Raw genomic sequence first — 19,732 nt, forward strand, 5'->3', positions numbered from 1 at the left:
AAACAGGATTAAAATCCGTGCTCCCATTGCCGTGCTATGCTTTCCACGAGCGAGGTGATAAGCTCAAAACAAACTTTTGAGAAAACAAGCCTCAAAGTTCCATACTGGCACACACTGTCTAGAATGCTCCTGCATTGTAGAATTTGGTGTCCTTGGCAGCAGGTGACTTCTTAGCCCTCTGTCCTTTCAGGAGATGGACTTTGTGTGCCTTCTTCATTCGCTGGGAGTCTTTCTCGACAGCCCGCTGAAGAGAGAGGGCACCAGGGCGCAGGCCCAATGTTGTGCACAGGTCTGAATAAGCTTTCAGACTGCCCGAGTTGTACTTTGAAATTACAACTGAACTCCAGCACCTAGTATTGCAACACTTCAAGATGATAAACTTCTGTGCAATTACTTTTTCTGACTGCATCTACTTTTAGCTAACATTGTATACTAGAAACAATTCAGAACTTCCTTTTTAACAGTTCATTTTTAGGCTGTATATAGTAAATAAAGGGAAAATCATACATCCACACATTCGCAGCAATTGCTACAACGGAAACCCCCATACGGGTTCCTCAAAAGAAAAGCCTCACAGTTCAAGAAAAATTCGTCCTAGACCGGCACTCGAACCCGGGACCACCGCCTTACCGGGGCAGCCACTCTACCATCTGAGCTAACCAGGCGGCTAGCAGATGGCAGGGCGAAGTGGAATTTGTCAACAACTCAAAGCAAAGGCAAGAGTTCGACATAATAGTTCCGCGGAAACCCGCAAAATAGAGAGAAGTAATTAATAAAGGGAAAGTCAGAACTCCACCCGTTCGTAGCAATTGCTACAAATCAATGCTCAACATTACTTCATCATTCAGCATTACTTCAACAACGAAATTCAACATTACCCTCTGTAATTCCCCATGTGTGCATTACAAACCTAGCCTCAGCATGTTGCCTTACAAACATCTCTTCTGGCTCGCAGAGGCTTTCCGTTTTCAAGTCTGAGCTGCAGTGAAGCTGGATCCACGAGTCAGCAACACAAGCAACAACATGTGTGGCTGCAATGCAGATACACCGAGGATGGCAGGTCACAATTCCCATTGGATGTGTGATGTCATTGCTGCAGCACCATCTACAGGACCATAGATGCCATACCAACCCGCTATAAAGGACACACTGCAGAACTGCCACTTCAGTGGGCATGGCGGACATAGCCTCAGCATGTTGCCTTACATACATTTCTTCTGATTTGTGCAGGCTTTCCCTTTTTAAGTTGGGGCTACAGTGCAGCTGGATTCAAGAGTCAGCACACAAGCAACAACACGTGTGGCTGCGATGCAGGTGTACCGAGGATGGCAGGTCAATATTCCCATTGGATGTATGGATGAATGTTATGGGCGTCCCCTTTGCAACGGTGCGGTGGGTTGCGCCACCAAGCTCTTGCTATTATACTGCCTAATGTCCTACCTAGGTTAAACAAGAAAAAAAGAAATACTATGAACTCCCACAACCAAATTTTCTGATTCCCTAGAGTGAACTTTGCTTTTGTACGTCTCCATTTTTTGTAGTTTCCCTACTTTTCTTCCACCAATCCTCCAATCGCCTCTTACTAATCCCTATTGCAGACATGTTTACTTTACCACTGCTCTCGCTAAACCCAAGGGCTTCAAGGAGACCAGTGGTGCCTAAATCAACCGCTAGGCAGACGTGATGTGGATGGATGGATGGATGGATATTATGTGCGTCCCCCTTTGGAACGGGGCATTGGGTTGCACCACAAAGCTCTTGCTATTATACTGCCTAATGTCCTATCTAGGTTAAAAAGAAATAAAGAAAAAACCAATATGAACTCCCACAACCAAATTTTCTGACCACCTATTGCAAACTTTGCTTTTGTACGTCCCGTTTTCTGTCGTTTCCCTACTTTTCTTCCACCAATTTTCCAATCGCCTCTTACTAATCTCTATTACGGACATGTTTACTTTTCCCCTACTCTTGCTGAAACCAAGGGCTTCAAGGAGGCCAGTGGTGCCTAAATCAACCTCTGGGCAGATGTCTTTACATTCTAATAAAACATGCTCCATCGTTTCGCTAGCTTTACCGCAGCAAGCACATGCTTGTTCTTCCTTCTTATATCTCGCTCTAAAAGTGCGTGTTCTAAGGCATCTCAATCTCGCTTCGAAAAGTAATGAGCTTCCCTTTGAGTTATCATATATTGTTTCCTTCCTGATTTCGTTTTTTCCTCTTAAGTAGTTACTCATGGCCGGTTTCTTCTGCGCTGCCACTACCCATGAGATTATTTCGGCCTCTCTGACTTTCCACTTGATCGTCTTTGTTGCTGTGTTGCCCACCCTACAGGCCACATACTTGCTGGTAAGCTTCCTAGTTCTTTTCCTCCCCTGTGTGAACCTGAACATGAGAACGAGGCCTTCTCTGTGCGCTGCGCTCAAGAAACGCCGAGGGACGACCGACTTCAGTTATGAGCATCATCGAGCGACATCCCTCCGGACAGCGGATGCAGTCCCCTGACCATCGAGATCTCCTTCTCCCGGTGGGGCGGTCTGTTACGTTTCGCCTCCGACACGCGGTATAGCCAGCGCGGATACAACGGACGCCGGCGCTTTGTTCAAAGCGGCGGACATTTTGGCCCGTTCAGCGCTGCTGCAACGCTTCCTCCCAAGCGTGTCCAGGCATGTTTCAATGCCACGTGTCTTCGCGCGTGCGTGCGTGCGTGCGTGCGTGCGTGCGTGCGTGCGTGCGTGCGTGTGTGTGTGTGTGTGTGTGTGCATGTTGGTGCCCACGTTTGTCAAAGCGCGGCAGCCGGGGAGAGGAGCTCCCCAACTGTGAAGCGGCGGATGCGTCACTTCTAGTCTCAACGTGTCCGTGCGGCGCCGTCACGTGCGCCTCATCGCGAGCCGTTCCTTCTTGCCCTCGACTCCGAGAGTATAAAAGCAGCAGCCCACGGACGCCGAGGGAGGCTCCGATTTCTTCCGTCGAGTAACGTGCTCTCCCGTCTCTCCACTTCGGTCGACCTGACCGGCCGCTCTTTTGCGATGCTAAAATAAACAAGTTGTTCTGTTAGCAGTCGACTCATCCTTTGCCAGGACCTTCGGATGCTTCCAGCTGTGCCCCAGGCCGCCAGGCCAACGCTACCCTTGGGGCTTGCGACCCAGATGCAACACAGCGTAGTGGTCAAAGCATCTCACGCATCTACATTTGCCTATTTTACAGGTTGGTGCTTTCTGCACGGGTGCCATTTTTGGTCCTTGTTTGTTTCTACTCAGTAGCTGTTACTGCTGCCCTTGCTTAGGTTTTACTTCGCACCTTTCTTTTGAGTGTGTTTTGGTGTGTGCTGATACTGTCTTGAGTCATGCAGAAGTCAATCAATGATTTAAGAGATTAACTACGGCAGGAGCTAAAGACAGTCCGTGAGGCTGTAGAGAGGGAGTTCCGCGCGCAGATGAAAGCACTGCGAACAGAATTTCGTGGAGATGTTTGCAGTATGGATCACATGAATGGCGTCTTCGAAGACATTCGACAGGATTACGACGCCATCAAGGCGGAAAACACTGAGCTCAAGGATGAAAATAGTATGCTACGCACTGAACTGAACAGGATCAAGAAACGCCTTGCAGACGCGGAGTCTCATTTACAACACTTCGAACAATATTCGAGGAACAAAAATATCGAAATTAAAGGTATCGCAAAAAGCCCCGACGGGGACGTAATGGCTGTTTTTGCAAACTTGGACAGCTTTCAGGAGTGAGCGTTGCACCAGATGACATTGAGGCTTGTCACCATGTTCATGCTAGAAATAAGCCAGGCTGCATTATTGTACAGTTCACGCGACGACAGAAGCGGGATGCCCTGCTTGAGAAGGCAAGAAAACTGCGTCTTAAGAACAGCGACTTTGGCAATGAATCAGTGTCGCCTGTCTACGTGAATGAACACTTATGCCTAACACTAAAACGTCTCCTCGGAATGGCTTCGTCTAAAAAGCGCGAAAATGGGTGGAAATACGTATGGTGCCGCAATGGGAAGATTTTTGTGAAAAAGTCGGACGGATCAGGGACACTTGCCATCAGGCAGGAGTACGATCTGGAAAAGATCCAATGAACAGCTCTGCATGCTTATCGAGTACACTTCAACATGGAGCAATACGAAGACAACGGATTACGCCGCCCCATTAGTAACAAAAGCAAAGTTATAACAGAAACTGCTGAAACCAGTCAGGCAGTACTAAATCAAACACGAAGACGCAGACTGAGACGTAAACCTCGTAATATTTTTACATTTACTTTTGTTGAAACATTCTCAATAGATATGAAATCACCCGCCGTGGTTGCTCAGTGGCTATGGTGTTGGGCTGCTGAGCATGAGGTCGCGGGATCGAATCCCGGCCACGGCAGCTGCATTTCGATGGGGGCGAAATGCGAAAACACCTGTGTACTTAGATTTAAGTGCACGTTAAAGAACCCCAGGTGGTCGAAATGTCCGCAGTCCTCCACTACCGCGTGCCTCATAATCAGAAAGTGGTTTCGGCACGTAAAACCCCATAATGTAAATTTTTTTTTTTTTTAGATATAATATCGGCACTAGCCAACGACTTATTGTGGATGCATTCAAACATATGAGGACAGTTTCACAAGCTGTCATGTTGTTGATTCCGGATACAATCAATGAAATGAGAGGGTCAGTACACTGTGAAGTCAGATATTCGATGTTTTTTATCGTTTTGGTGACGAGAATGCAGATGACCTTTTTCATGAATTGGCAGACATGGCGTGGTCGCTCATGCGCGTTAATAGTGGCCGGGACATTCTGGTCAATATGTGTTTTCATTGAGTAAATGCTATACCAAAAGTGTTGTTTTTCTCGTCCGTGATGGCTTTGTTGACAAATGAAACTGCAAAACTGATGCAGCTAAGTGACTTAACAGCGACTGAATTTCAGCAATGCTGTAACTGTGTCCATTTCAACTTGAGATTCGGTCGCAATAAGTACGACGACGTTGAATGTTTCTTAAGCGAGGTTAAAATTATGTTTAATATTGTGATGTTTACGGAAACATGGTTTACTTGCGAAGAGGATGTGTTTGAAATGCATGGATATAAGTCTTACTTTGTAAACCACTATCAGGAGCGTGGTGGAGGCGTGTCCATTTTAGCCTCAAATGAAGTGCATTGCGAATTACTATCTGAATATTGTTGTTCTACTCCTCATTATGAAACACTTGTTCTCAAATTACAGAAATTTTTATTCTGTGTCTGCTATTGCCCGCCTCGCGGTGAGGTTTCCTCCTTTTTTAGCTTTTTAGATTCACTCCTGGAATTTGTTAACTATTATAAATATCAAATAATTTTAGGCGGCGATTTTAATATTAATTTACTTGCAGATAATCATAATAAAGCTGGCTTTGAGTCTCTCCTAGATATACACTATTGCCAAAATGTAATAACTTCACCAATGAGGCTGACAACAACACAAACTCTTCTTGATCTCTTCATTACAAATGTTGATTTGCACCGCGTGCACTCTGGTATTATAAATACTGCCTCAGCGACCATCTTCCAATATTTATTTCGGTAAATGAATCTTCTAAAATTATTGAACACTCTACACCAGTACCACACTTTTCGTGAATCTATCGCCCAGGTAAGCTGGGATGATGCTTTGAGTGAATGTAATCCGGAAATCACCTACAACAGGTTCTTAGAAAAGTTTACATCTATCTACAATTCATGCTTTCCACAAAAAACATTTACCCGATCAAAGAAAGCTCGTAAGCCATGAATAACTACTGACATTTTGCATCTAATAAGGAAACGAGAGCAGCTATATAAAACATTCATTCAAACTAGATGTCCTCATACGCTTAGTGCTTTAAAAAAACATAGAAATCATGTCACTAAAGAACTTTGTGCTGCTAAAAACAGGTACCATTATAACCGCTTAATTTCGAGCCAATGCTCTGGGGACATGTGGCGCAAACTAAACACGATATATGCAAAAATAATGAACCTATTACAAAGATACTGAAGGACAACGTGGAAATTTCTGGAGCAGAACTAGCAAACGCATTTAATGATTCCTTTCTTTCTAATCTCCTATCATCATCTGGAGGTGACAGCCTGTCTGCAGCCGCGCTGCGAGCACACAATGTTTCTGCGGCTAGTATCTGAATTGGAAATTATTACAACGTACACGAGTTTAAAAAACAGCACAGCCACAGATATGATGGATCTGCAGATAAAACCAGTAAAATTCGTTATTGACCTGACCGGACATTGCTTAACGCATATAATTAACAATTGTCTTTCATGTGCGGTATTTCCTCATAAAATGCAACGTGCAAAAATTACAGCAATCTACAAAAAAGGTGATAGGAATGATCTTACAAACTACCGTCCAATCTCTATTTTACCAGTCTTTTCAAAAGGTCTCGAAAAAATAAGTTTAACGCGTTTAATTTCATTTACTGATCGCTACAACATGCTAACTGGCTTGTAGTATGGCTTCAGGAAAGATAAATCTACATAGCTAGCATTGATCATGCAAAAAGAAATAATACTTGAAATGTTTGAAAGTCTGAGCTTGTTCCTTGGTATCTTTCTAGATTTCACAAAAGCATTCAATAATATTAATCACAACATACTTGCGAAATAATTGGAGCACTATGGCATTCGAGGAAAAGCTCTGTCACTCATTTCATCATACCTACATAATCAGTCACAGTTTGTCATGATTAATGGTCACTCTTCTTTAGTCAAACCAGTTAATTTAGGTGTTCCACAGGGAAGCATTTTGGGTCCTTTTCTCTTTGTTCTTTACATTAACGATATTGTTAATGTTGATCATATCGCCAAGTATATATTATACACTGACGATACTAGCCTATTTTTTTACCGGCTCGGATGTCGCATGCCTATCTTTTCATGCAAATGAAACACTTCATCGCATTCACTTGTGGGCTACAAATAATGAATTAAAGCTATACATTAGTAAAACCAAAGCAGTTTTGTTTCATCCACGAAACAAATTCTGCGAAAGCCGATGACTACTGCTAAATGATTTAGAAATAGAAGTTGTAGAAAGTTTTAAAACCCTTGGCGTGATTTTCTCCAATAATTTGTCCTGGGATGCTCACATCAATTAGCTAACGAAAAAACTGTCCAAAGTAATCGGCCTCATGCGTCGACATTGCTTTACGTTCCCTCTTTCTATTAACAATATTTTGTACAATGCTCTATTTTCTTCTACGCTAAACTATGGTGCGCTAGTTTGGTGCACAACAACTAAAGGAAATATCAAGAAACTTCTTTCACTTCAGAAGCGTGCAATACGCCTTGTTTTTAGAGCTCCTTACCTAAGTCACACACAGGACATGTTTAAAAAGCTTAAGCTTGTAAACGTACAATCTCTATACAATTTCAGACTACTTCGACAACATAAACTGCAAACAAACAAGAAAAATAACCTTCTGAAATCACTGGCGAGGTTGGAAAAAAATTCCACTGCATACAACACACGCTATCCCGAAACATGGAAAGTTGATAGATGCCGCACGGCCCATGGTAAGCAAATGTTAAAGTACACATTACCGACCTTGTTAAATGAGTTGGCCAAAAATGGCACGGATACAGAATTGATCTCTTTCAATCAGCTACGCAACATATATGTATAACTCTCCATTGTTCTATTTTTTGTTGAAGCACTACTTGTATTTTCTGTACTTTTTTTTCATTTCTGATCCAGTGAATTTCCCACTATGTTTCTGTATATTCATAGATTTTCTTTATGCACATATTTGCCTGTTGTTTGCGTTGTTGTTTTTGTATTTCCTACAAGCTGATTTTCTCCTGCTTTTTGTATGGAATTGATACCACTGTATGCCATGCTATGGTGCACGGACCTAGCTAGTCAAGCCTTTTCAGGCTTTTTGTCCGTGCTCCAAACATCTGACAGATGTTGAATAAAGCTGAATTTAATTGAATCTGGTAGCATTCCTACCGACTGGGAAGCTGCTAAAATTGTTCATGTCCTCAAGAAAGGCGACTCCACTTTTTTGGAAAATTGTTGACCTATCTCTGTGATGTTATCAAGCTGTTAACTTCCGGAACATGTAGTCACAAATTACATCACAAGGTTTTTTAATAATAACAACTTAAGCACCGGGTTCCAGCATGGATATAATAGGGTGCTTTTTGCAGTCACCCAGCTGATGTCAGTTTTCCACAGCTTTGCATTGGTTCTAGATAAGTTGGGTCAGGTGGATGCAATATTTTGATCTAGTATTTCATTCAAACCTAGTTTTCAAGCTTCATAGTTGCTTGGATTGCTATGCATCTGAGTGATGCAGCACTGAAGGACATTGTTTAGGGCGGTGAATTCAGGTGTACCACAAGGAAGCGTCCTTGGACCCTTGTTCTCGATTGACATTAATTATATTGTCGACGTAGTTAATGAGCCAGTGCAAATGTGCTGATGACTGTGTGCTGCTTAATGAAATTGAATAGTCCGATGGCCAAGTGCTCCTTAATTGTAATTTGCACAAGATTCATCAATGGTGCGAACATGGTGCTTAATGCTGAGAAGACTGTTTTCGTAAAAAATACCTAAAAAAACAATTTCCTATCATCAGTGCACACTTGCATCCCAGCCACTTGTCGATGAATTCAAATATATGGGTGTCACCACAGCTAGCATGGTAAAAGGGAATGCGCACATATCAAACACTTCCGTGACCGTTTTCGACAAACTTTGCTTCCTCAGACATAAAGCATGCACCAGCCAAAATAAAACACTTAGCATATACGTCAATTATTAGACCTAAACTTGAATGAGCAGCCATTTTTTGAGACCCACACATGAGAGTAAACACTGATGCACTAGAAAGGATCCAACAGTAGCCCATCCTGTTTATTTATTCTAAGTGCCGACAGGCTGACTCCCGGACCTGCTTAATGAGGCAACACAGTATCCAAACTTTGCAGCTGCAAAAAAAAAAAAAATCAGACTCAAGTTTCTTTTTAACTCAAGCATAGGAAACCGTCTTTAAATCTTGATAATTACATTTCACCCCTCATACTGAGAATGACAAGGCATCGTCCTCCTTTAAAAGTTTTCCCTTTTTCCATGCATGGTAAAGGAGTGAAACATCCCGTCGATTGAGCACAAACACCTGGTTGTTTAGGGCATGGCAGATGCTATGTATGTTTTTTTCTCTAACCTTGCTAAAATTGAGATTTTTCTTGCCTTTTGTGGCTGTACTTGCTTCACCTTGTTTTTTATTTTATTTTGTATAATTTCCCCAAACTGCTGTAACTGATTCCTTCATACTTAATATTATTGTTGCTGATCTGGTTTACTGGTGAATACAGGTGAAATGGTAATTGTGCTCTTTAGTGTCCTTTGGGAAATCAATTTGTGCATTTGTGCAGAAAGCACTCAACTTCTTGCACCCTTTGGACACAGTGAGCTCACCTCAAAAGTGACCCGCACAGGCTTCACCTTGCTCTTGAGCTTCTTGAGCTTGTCCCGGACATGCGAGGAGGAGCTTGACTCACGGCCTTGTGGTGCGAGAGAGGGGGAACAAGAAGCCCATTTTCACTCAACTGTGTCACTCGGGACTCAGCCCAGCGTGCATCCAGTTTGGCGCATGTTGGACGTCTTCCCCCTCCCCAGACTGCCATCGCTCTCAGACAGAACGTACATCTGGCCAACACTGTTTTGTCTCTCATAATGGTTCATCCTCTAATAAGATAGCACATACAGAGGTGTTCTTTCTTTAATATTACGCATCATGACCTGCATGCCTGCTTTTGTCTGGGCATACATACCTGCACGCCAACAGAAGCTTGTTTTTATTTTAAACCTGCATAATTGCCAGGAAAATTGTCAGTGCTTGTGTGAAGGTGCTTCACAGTCAGTCTCACTTGCTCAGGACTAGCCACAAAATGCAGTTTTGCAATTGCACATCAAATAAAATAAAACTTATTTCTGAAAACAGAGCTCTAGACGGACAACTTTTTAACAATTACAATTTGCTGTTGAACTTGAGCAATAGTTGAATTTTAAAGCTAGCATCAGACAGCTTGCCTCACTTCTTATTTAATATGTCTGTGCCCACGCTGAATAAGCGCTTGACGGATGCGCTGGATGCAACAGCTATATTTACTTTCTGGAAAGGCTGGGGTGTGTGCATGCATTGCATGCGTCAGCTTATGCGCATGCAAGTGTACGAGCTTGATATGGGTACATTTCTTTAGTAAGGTCCACTGCCTACATTTAAGAGCACGCATGCAAGCAAAGAGAACGGCCATCAAGAGCAGCCATACATTTCGCTTATTTGCCATGAGACTTTAGTTGAAGTGCTTCATGCATTCCAGGGTACTGCAATGAACATGAACTAGGAATGAAAACAACTAGTAATTTCAATTTATGCATGTTACCTGTTACAATTTAGTACATAGTGCCACATCATCGTTAGTGGGCCATGAAGCAAGAGGCACCAGTGTTGCCACGCACAGAAGCCGATGTGCAGCCCGAATAAGAGCCCCTTGGTAGACCTAGTTGCTTCATCGTTGTTTTCATGTGGCAATGTGGCAATACATTTGGCAACGAGTGTGGCAGTAGTGCGTTACCATGAACACTGCTTAATTGTTCACCAATAATAATTACAAAGAAACCAAGACCTCGACACACTGTGGCACCTATTGTGACATGCAAAACGGGCAACTTCCTTCAAAAAGCCTCACCTGCACATGGGGCTTGGCACTTGTTGAAGAAGGCCAGCAGGAACTCATTGTGGGCGTGCACTGCGCAGACACACAACCTCACTTGTGCACTGCGCCATGCTCGTCATTGGCCTTTGTGCAGCTCAATGCAATAGATACAACCAAGCAAGTAACAAAGGTGACATCCTTAGAACAGGGCTTGACTGTATCTCATATCCTGAATTTTTTGTAACCTTTATGAATTTGGGCTCGCTCTACGGTTTCACAAATTGTGTTGACGATAAAGTCCCACTCGCCAGTCTCTAAAGGTATTTTTGGAAATGTGATGGTGAAAGAACACCAGAGGGATATTAAAGACAAGCTCCTATAGCAGGCCCCTGATTACCTCAAAACAAGCTGCTACTTGTCTTGAAGATTGTTGCTGCTGTTTGTGTGCTGTGTCCAAAGGGGCACTTAAGCCAAATATTAAGTCAAGCTAAGATCATCTAACGCTACTGTAAACGGAGCTTCAGTAATCGAGAAACTGGGGCAGAACATAGACTCCTCCTCCGTGACATTCAGATACTAGCCGTTGACGTAGCACTCCATTATAATTCTGTCACAAGAGCTCAACCATTCATAATGGTAAGATTATTACATTGCATTGCAAGACGGAAGAAAATGCTGCTTGTCCTGCTCTATTCAATTTTTAGAAAAAAGAACTCATTGACGTTACCCCTGACAATGATGCGGGTGGTCGAAAGGTTTTGCTGTTGCTCAACTCTGCACCGCCCGCACTTTCGCATTTCAGTAGTTTCGTTATCACGTAGAGCTGCGCTGTTCTTGTTGGCTCGTGAAACTCACACAAACTGCAAGTAGCAGAGAATGCCACGTTCATGTGATGCCATGGGATGCCTGAACGGTCCATGCCACTTGACTAAGAGCAGCTGCCGTGGCAAATCTAATGCCTTGGCTCGGTTTTTGTTTGGCCACACGTTTTGCATTTTCTGCAAAAAATTTTACTGCATTTGTCATGCACCGTGTTATTCACCAATGGCAGTAAAGGGCAGTGATGGCTTATGCAACGCCATGCTATGGGGGCTGGGCAATTGCACTAAAGGCATGCTTCAGATGCAACTCTCTCTTAAACCAAGTCTTTTCTGGGCAGAAAACAAGTGCTGCAAAGTTTCTAGAATGGTGCTTCCACGTTGGCCTAATATTTGTGTCCCTTTAATAATTGTGGGAACGGCGCAGTCCACACACCTGGTGGCCACCCACGGGCGTGCAGCTCGCACATGCTCCCATGGCTCTGGCGTGCTAGTGCTGTTCGCATAGCATGTACCCCACACAAGTTATGTGCACTCTGGGAAGAAAAAAGAATTGTGCAGGTCCCATGCTATGCGGGAATCGACGTTATGCGAAGCAGTTCACAGGTATATGGCTATCTAGCATTCTTTGAATTCTTATCTAGCAGTGTCTGGCTATCTAGCATAATTTCCGCGCCGGTCATTCGACAAAAGCTTACATGGCAATTGTCGGTTTTTACATAGGTAATGGACGAGCGTAAATGAGAGAAACACAGATTGCGACATAATCAGAAACTACCATGCTATGGTGTCAAAACGTAAAATGACCATGTCTGTACTCCAGCGAAGGACTGTAAAAGCTTAATTTAATTTGGGTGATGATCAACTCAGTACAACGCCGCACAATTTCTATGCAGCGTGCTATGAGGAAAGTAAAGTGGGCTGGTGATAGTGGAACCGAACTCAGCGGTGCCTCTGAGCTCAAGCACAACAGACGAGACACGAACCTGCCTACCTACCCCAAAGTGCCAAGAATGAGGCAAAGAAGGCTTCCTATTAAATATTGTAATACAGGATCCCCCCCCGGTGGGGTCACGACTTTTATGAATTTTAATGCTCACAGGCTGGCAGGTATGCTTTTATGTTGAGGCATACGGGTAGGCTGGCAGTCACGACTTGGCAGTGTCCTGCCATCCAACCCATTTTGGTACCAATGCAACTGCTTCAGTGCTTATTCAACCAGGAGCACTGGACAGGTTAATAAATCAAGGTTCTTGCTTTCTCTGCTAGTCTTTTCTTGGAGAAATGACCAAAGCAAGTGCACTATATAAAGCAAACAGGCAAAGCGCATTCAACGAAGAACAATACAAAACCTGACTGGTTGCAGGAAATCTAGTGACTTCCACAGACCTAGTCTGCAGTTACAGCATACGAGGCTTCCTCGCTTAGCACTGTGGCGACTTAAATACACAACTCAAAGTGTGCTCTGGCAATGTGCATAATCATTTCTTGGGTTCTTCATTAGTCTCTTCCAACATCATCCTCTATAGCTGATGTCAGGCCTTGCCACTTGCCAGGTCTATCACTGCTGCACCCATGTGGTGCGATACTGTGAGTGATACACGTATGAGCCTTTGATTGGTATAGCACTGAACGAAACAGATAACAGGCTCTGGCCCCAAACCTTACAAGGTTTCATCGCAGTCGATTCAGCAGCAGTGCAAGGACACAACAGCTAAATTTTACTGCTGAAGAAACAGGGCAGCACAGAAATCACAGCTTCCAACCGTGCCCAGTCAGAAATGTTTAACACTGCATTCGGGGATCATACTACATGGTCGAACCCACTTATAACAATACCGGTTTTAACAATATATTGGATATAACAATGAGCAGCCAATGCACTGCCAACTTTTGTGTGCCCCACTTACTGCAATGCTCCTATAAACACGTAATTGGTTATAACGATTACATCTGTCTACTGGGTGTGTGCGCCACATCCGCCTTTGTGCTGTGCACGCCTTCGTTGCCTCACCTGCCCCTCTCTCGTCTCCCTTCTCGCGGACGTCAAAGATCTGTGGCACAAAGGCCAGTGAGGGCACGCATGTTTCTTCTGCTCTTGGATTTTGTGCTTCTTTTCAGCGAACACACCCAGCAGCCACATTTAACTGTTATAGCCAATAATGTGGCATGGCAACATTGCAGCAAGCGGTTTATTTTACCACAGAACACAGAAAAAAGTTCACAGTGGAGCAGCTGCTAATTGATACATCTGAGTACTGGTAAAACAAATGTTATAAATGGGTTTGACTGTACTTATTTCTGTCTAATTAATATGTTTGAACGTTTGTCCCCACTGCTTTATTTATGCAACCCAGTTATAACAATGATCAGTTATAACAATGGGATTTTCTTGGCACTTGAATACTGTTATAAATGGGCTAGACTATATATCTAAAAAAAAACTTTCATTACCATGCAAATATATCACCGCTAATTTCAATCACCAATTTCAGTACAGTTTCTTAGATACTATCCATTAGGTGGCCCAGGAAAAGCGCTTTCAGAATCAGTTTGGCTTTTGCTTCTGAGGCAAAAACTTTTGGTAAGCTGAGGCATGCATGCTCTGGAGAAATTTCCCCATTTTGTCGCTTCCTCTCTAAAACATGTGCAGCTCCCCAGTACGGCTCATCAGGTTTTGAAATCAGAGCAGCAGCAGCGAGTTGCAGGACGACATTAAATGGTCAGTGCTTGAGGGCAGCAACTAAAAGGAAATGTCAGCAGCTGTACGCCAGTAAGTTTAGGTTTCAACTATGACAGCATTTAATCCTTTCAAGTACACTTGAAAGGAACGACGACGAAGTTTCCCTGCTAAGGTGGCTGCTCACCGCTCCTGTGAAAAATCTCGCCTTCCGCGTAAATACGTTCCATACATCAAGAGATTGGACCCCACGACATCCGAGGACGCTCCGGACGCCCATACGCAGTCTGGTTTTCTGACATTCAGCGAATGTCACTCCATCGGCCCTGCAGCTGAATTGTACACCAGGACTAGGCCTAGTGCCTCCGGTGACGTGCTGGCGGCGGTAGATTCGCCGGCGCCGCTCGTCAAACGGCATTACCGGCCACCTGAGCCACCAGAGCCAATTGACACCTGAGCCTGGATCCCAGCTCCTGGTTCCTGCTCCAAGTCCTTCGGCTACCAGCCCACCCATCGCCTTCCCAAAATGCACATCAGACCGTGAGTGATCTGCCCTCAGGGCGGAGCTCGGCGATGGCTTCCCAGACACCGATCGGGAATGGGGCTCCAGTTGTTGTGCATGATGAAACGAGTACCCCTATGGACTTGTCTTCTGCGCTACCATCTGTGCCGTCGGCCCCCCGTGGTTCTCAGAAGCGTCCTTCGGAGCAATCTGCACCAGATTCGTGTTCGGCCAACAGCGGCTTCCAAGGCAAGCGTTCTTGTCTAACGATTTACCACCCAGTTGTGTCGACACCGGGCTCGGTTTGCTATAAAGCAACCATTAAAGCTCTGGCCCCCACAAGCCTCACGGAGATTCCGAACAGGATTATTCAGGCGAACCTAGACGCTTGTCTTGGCACCACAGGCTTCCGCGGCTTCAAGGCCAGGAAGAAGTCAAATACCATCGCTGTGTGGCTCCCGACATTGGCTGCTGTCGAGCGTTTGCAAACGCTTCAACGTCTCTCGATAACAAGCGAAGTCACCGTGCCGGTCCAGGTGTACCTGGTAGAGGGTTCGGATTTACAGCGCTGTGTCGTTTACAACATTGACGTTGGCGAGGACCAGACTGCTCTCCAGCGTAAGCTCTACTGTCCTACTCACCGTGTCATTCAAGCGTGTTACATGGGAAAGGGGCGCTCTTGCATCGTCACCTTGCAGGGCCCACCAACTCCCCCATCCCGCCTGTACTACTATGGCTGCATTCTACGACCTCAGCCACATAAACCCAGTGTCTATTGTTACAACTGTTTCCGACTGGGCCACATGCGCCGATCCTGTCCATTTACAGCGCCAGATGAAGCTGTACTAGCTGGCGCAGTGTCTTACCGATGTGGAATCTGCAAGACCGACGACCACGAGATCACTTCTCCAACTTGTCCCACAAAGCAAAAGGCCACTCAGAAGGTTCGTCGCGGGATTCATAAGCAATGGCCTCAGCATGCTGCAACACAACCAGTGCCGACATCTAACAGGTTTGCGGCGCTCCAGTGGGATGACGACTGGCCAGAGCTTTCCGAGCCCGACCCACCTGCACCCCATTCCCAACAGACTTACAGTGACAAAGTTCGCAAAGGCCGCCGTCGCCCGCTGGTTACACAGAAGCAGAGCGGGCCGGAACATCCGCGTGATGATATGGCAGCAGTTGACAATCAAATTGCCCGCCTTTTAGCGGAGGTATCCAAGCTCCGACAGCACCGTGAACTACTTGCGCGTCGGCGACGTGCAGTGGAATCTCACACCACTACAACTATCGATTCCGCTGCATCACCGTCTCTGTCACGCCCTGCTGTATCAGTCGCAGAGTCTACCAGGTCTTCAGCTCCATTGCCGGATAACTCTACAACATCCGTTTTGCGGTTCATGGTCAGCCAGTTATCCAACCTGACATCTGTGATTTTACAACGCCTGGACTCCTAATCAAAATGGCGGGCACAGGCGTTTGTGGCGTGCTTCAGTGGAACTGTAGAGGGCTCTCCACGAAAGTGGGGGAGCTTAAATCCCGTCTGCGTATGAACAAGCTGCAGGTGTGGGCCCTGTTACTACAGGAGACCAACGCCTTGCCTGCCATTCCGGGCTTCAGTGGATACGTGTCTCCTTCGATGAGTGACCGTCGCGTGCACACAGCTGCCCCTCCAGGAAAGGCGGCAATGTATGTTGATACGCGCTATCCTCAGGTCTGCCTTTCTCTTGAAAACTGGTGTAACTCATATCAGGAGGTAGTGGCAGTAGCTGTGAAGTTATCCAAGGCAACTGTTGTGGTAGTATCATACTACATAAGACCAGCCGGTGGCTCTTCTTCAAGAATTAATCTGGGCTGGTTAGTGAATGTCCGTCGCCAATACCCAGCGTGTCCTATTTTAGTTGGTGGTGATTTCAACGCCCCTCACCCAGATTTGGGGTACCATACTTCTAGCCCTCGAGGTAGGCGTGTGCGGGACGCCTTCGCGGATGCGTTGTTTGTACTACTGAACCATCCCGATTCAGCAACGCGGGCTGTGCCTCAAGCTCGACGTACAACATACGCACCGGATCTTACGTGGTAGTCGGGTCCCGGCACTCCCACTTGGCACCTGGAGTCCGACTGCTGGGGTAGTGACCACTACCCTATCATCATCGGCCTGCATCCGTCGCAGGCCCGCTGATTGCGCTGCAAGTGTTCTGTGGTCAACTGGGACACCTTTCGCTCCGTTCTCCAAGATACCTCTGTGGACTCGTCACCACTACTTGTTGACTGCATACAAAGCGCGCTCAATGAAGCTACAACCATCAGCTGGGTAGACGTCGATCGACCGGCACCGGATATCGGCCTGCTCAACTTGTGGGCTGCTCGCAGACAAGCTGAGCTGGCAGCATCCCGAGACCCCACTTCTGCACAAGCACGTACAAGACTGAATTTCCTTACTGCTAAGGCCCGCAGATATGAACGCGACCTCTCGCGGAGGCACCGGCATACGTGGTGTGAGCGGTTTTCATCCAAGACATTGAATGCTTCTCTCTGGCGAACGTTCCGTGCCATGGAACACGGTTGCCGCCGTCCAGACGCGGCAGCCACAGCCTGCTTCGCTGTTGGCTTGTCGCCGGATGATTTCGCCAAAAAAGCTGCCCGGAAGTTTTTCCCGCAGTACGACGTGTTGCCTCAAACAGCCAATGGTGCTTCCTTGGCAGGCATTCCGACACATATCGACAGGTTATCATCTTCAGCAGACTCCGAGGGGATTGCAAGCTCTTTCACCATGCCCGAGTTGCTTGCAGCCATAGATGGTACCAGTCGCAAGACAGCACCCGGTCCAGACTCTATTACTTATGAGGCCTACAAGAACCTGAGTTCCGCTGTGCTGCCTCAACTCCTCGACACCATTAACAAGGTATGGCTAGATGGCGTTGTCCCTCCAGGCTGGAAATCAGCTATTGTGATCTCGATTCCGAAACCAAGCAAGCCGCCGACTGACCTTGGCAACTTCCGACCCATTTCCCTAACGTCAACATTGTGCAAGCTTGTTGAGAAAATGCTAGCCACATGACTGTCATGGTGGCTAGAGCACCACGGTTTCTACCACCTTGCTCAAATTGGCTTCCGTCCACCCATAGGTACTGAAGATGGGCTGGCTGTCTTGGCATCCTCGGTTTTATTGTCAACTCGTAGCCACAGTGTCCGTACTGTCCTCGCTATGGACGTCGAAAAGGCGTATGATATGATAACATCAGTCAAGCTGCCATCTTGGCTTCAATTGACATGCTGCATTTTCCCCCTAGAGTACGGAATTTTGTCAAATCTTTCCTTGAGAACCGACATTTTGCAATTCGCCTCAGTGGTGATGCCGTCGGCTCATTTGTCCCTCTTCGTGGCATACCCCAGGGATCTGCATTGTCACCCACATTATTCAATATTGCTTTCATCCCGCTTGCATGGCGCTTACACGATGTGCCCGACATAAAGTTCTTGTTGTACGCTGATGACATCACGGTATGGAGCACTCATCACGACCTGCAGACTCAAGCCACTGCCCTTCAATCAGCTTTAGATATCACGGCGACTTACGCTTCTTCGGTCGGCCTTAGGCTTTCCGTCAGCAAATCTGCTTACATGTCAGTTGCCAATCGCTGGGGCCGGCGTAAACTCTCTGCAACACCCATTCGTCTTCATTTATCCGGAACCCCTCTTCAACAATGTTCAACTATAAAAATTCTGGGTCTGATTGTACACGAGTCGGGAACCGGAACTGCTTGGCTCTCCAGCGCTAAAAAGCAGGCAATTCAGACGTTGGGTCTGATTAGGCGCATTGCTCCTAAAACGGGCGGCGCCAGCTCTTATGTTGCGCAACAATTGGCGAAGGCAGTAGTGCAACCACGCCTTGTTTATCAAGCCCAGTTCCAGCATTTGACGAGGGCACAATGGGATCGCCTTGAGGCTGTTAATCGCGAGGCAATGAGGGTCATCACTTGCCTTCCCCGCATCACCCCGGTCGTGGCTCTCCAAGAAAATGCACAACTCAACACGTTAGATGAGCTGGTGCAGCAGCGACGTGATGCTCGCAGGCTTAAGACCAGCCTTTCACACGCAACGTGTGCTCTCAGGGCTTACGCTTTCTCGAACTCCCTTCTACCACCACCATCGCCAATGCTTCCTCCCTGGAGTTTTGTACAGCTGAGTGATAAGAAGCCAACTGATATACATCGCCCAACATCAACTCACGCAGCGGCGGCGCTTTGTGACCGAATTATAGCTCAAGATGCCCACCTGCCGCTTGGCTCCATCGTCCTTTACGTTGATGCAAGCATTCAGGACTGTGAAACAACCACTGCAATTTATTGCCCATGCGCACCTGCCCTTAATAAGACGACCCAGTTTCAAACCCAAGAACCTCCTTCCTCCTTTTGTGCTGAGCTCCTTGCTGTCTGAGAAGCGTTGTGCCCTGTGGCCGCCTTTCCCATGGTCCCCACGGCCCGCATCGTCATCCGCACTGATGCCCTCCAGGAGACGCGGCTTCTGCGACGCGTCAGTCGCAGCCCTGACACATGCCAACAGATCCATCTTCTGGCGGCACGCATCCCGCAGCCAGTATCTGTTGAGTGGATCCCACGTGACCTTCTAAGCTTCCAAAGTCGTGCAGATTCTGCGACCCGTCTAGCGACCTCTCCATCGTCACTGCCTCAACTTTTTCATCTAGATGATGCCACCCTCCTTTTATCAAGAAAGGAGCACCTCCGGCGCCGCACACATGCTCTCATACCTCCGTGTGCGGTAAACCTCCCCCGTGGTCTTACCCGTGCAGAAAAAGTTGCGCTTCGGAGGATCAGGGTCGGGGTTGCCCTCACTCCTGCCGTGACTAGGAAGTGGCCACACTTTCGCCTGTTACATCCTCGTCCTGAGTGTCCACTATGCAAGTCACGAAATGCTGAAGCAGACATCCACCACCTGCTGTGGGTTTGCCCTGCACTGAAACCGACGAGGCTCCGGCACCTCGCAGCAGCGGGACTCTCGCCGCATAATCCGA

General features: G+C 46.4%; 1 protein-coding gene across 2 annotated transcripts in view; it reads right to left on the bottom strand.

Annotated features, from left to right (window-relative positions):
• The window catches only part of LOC126518594 (transcriptional adapter 1-like), a 146,042-nt gene that overhangs the window by 75,581 nt on the left and 50,729 nt on the right, over positions 1-19,732 (bottom strand). For both annotated transcript variants that reach the window (XM_055064925.2, XM_050168368.3), the window contains exons 4-5: positions 10,731-10,790; positions 9,457-9,542 (exon numbers count right to left, since the gene is read on the bottom strand). In XM_055064925.2, the coding sequence (XP_054920900.2) occupies positions 9,457-9,542; positions 10,731-10,790 (146 nt within the window). The remainder of the gene's footprint in view (positions 1-9,456; positions 9,543-10,730; positions 10,791-19,732) is intronic.

Source organism: Dermacentor andersoni, chromosome 1 (assembly GCF_023375885.2).
Source record: "Dermacentor andersoni chromosome 1, qqDerAnde1_hic_scaffold, whole genome shotgun sequence".
NCBI classification, from domain to species: domain Eukaryota; kingdom Metazoa; phylum Arthropoda; class Arachnida; order Ixodida; family Ixodidae; genus Dermacentor; species Dermacentor andersoni.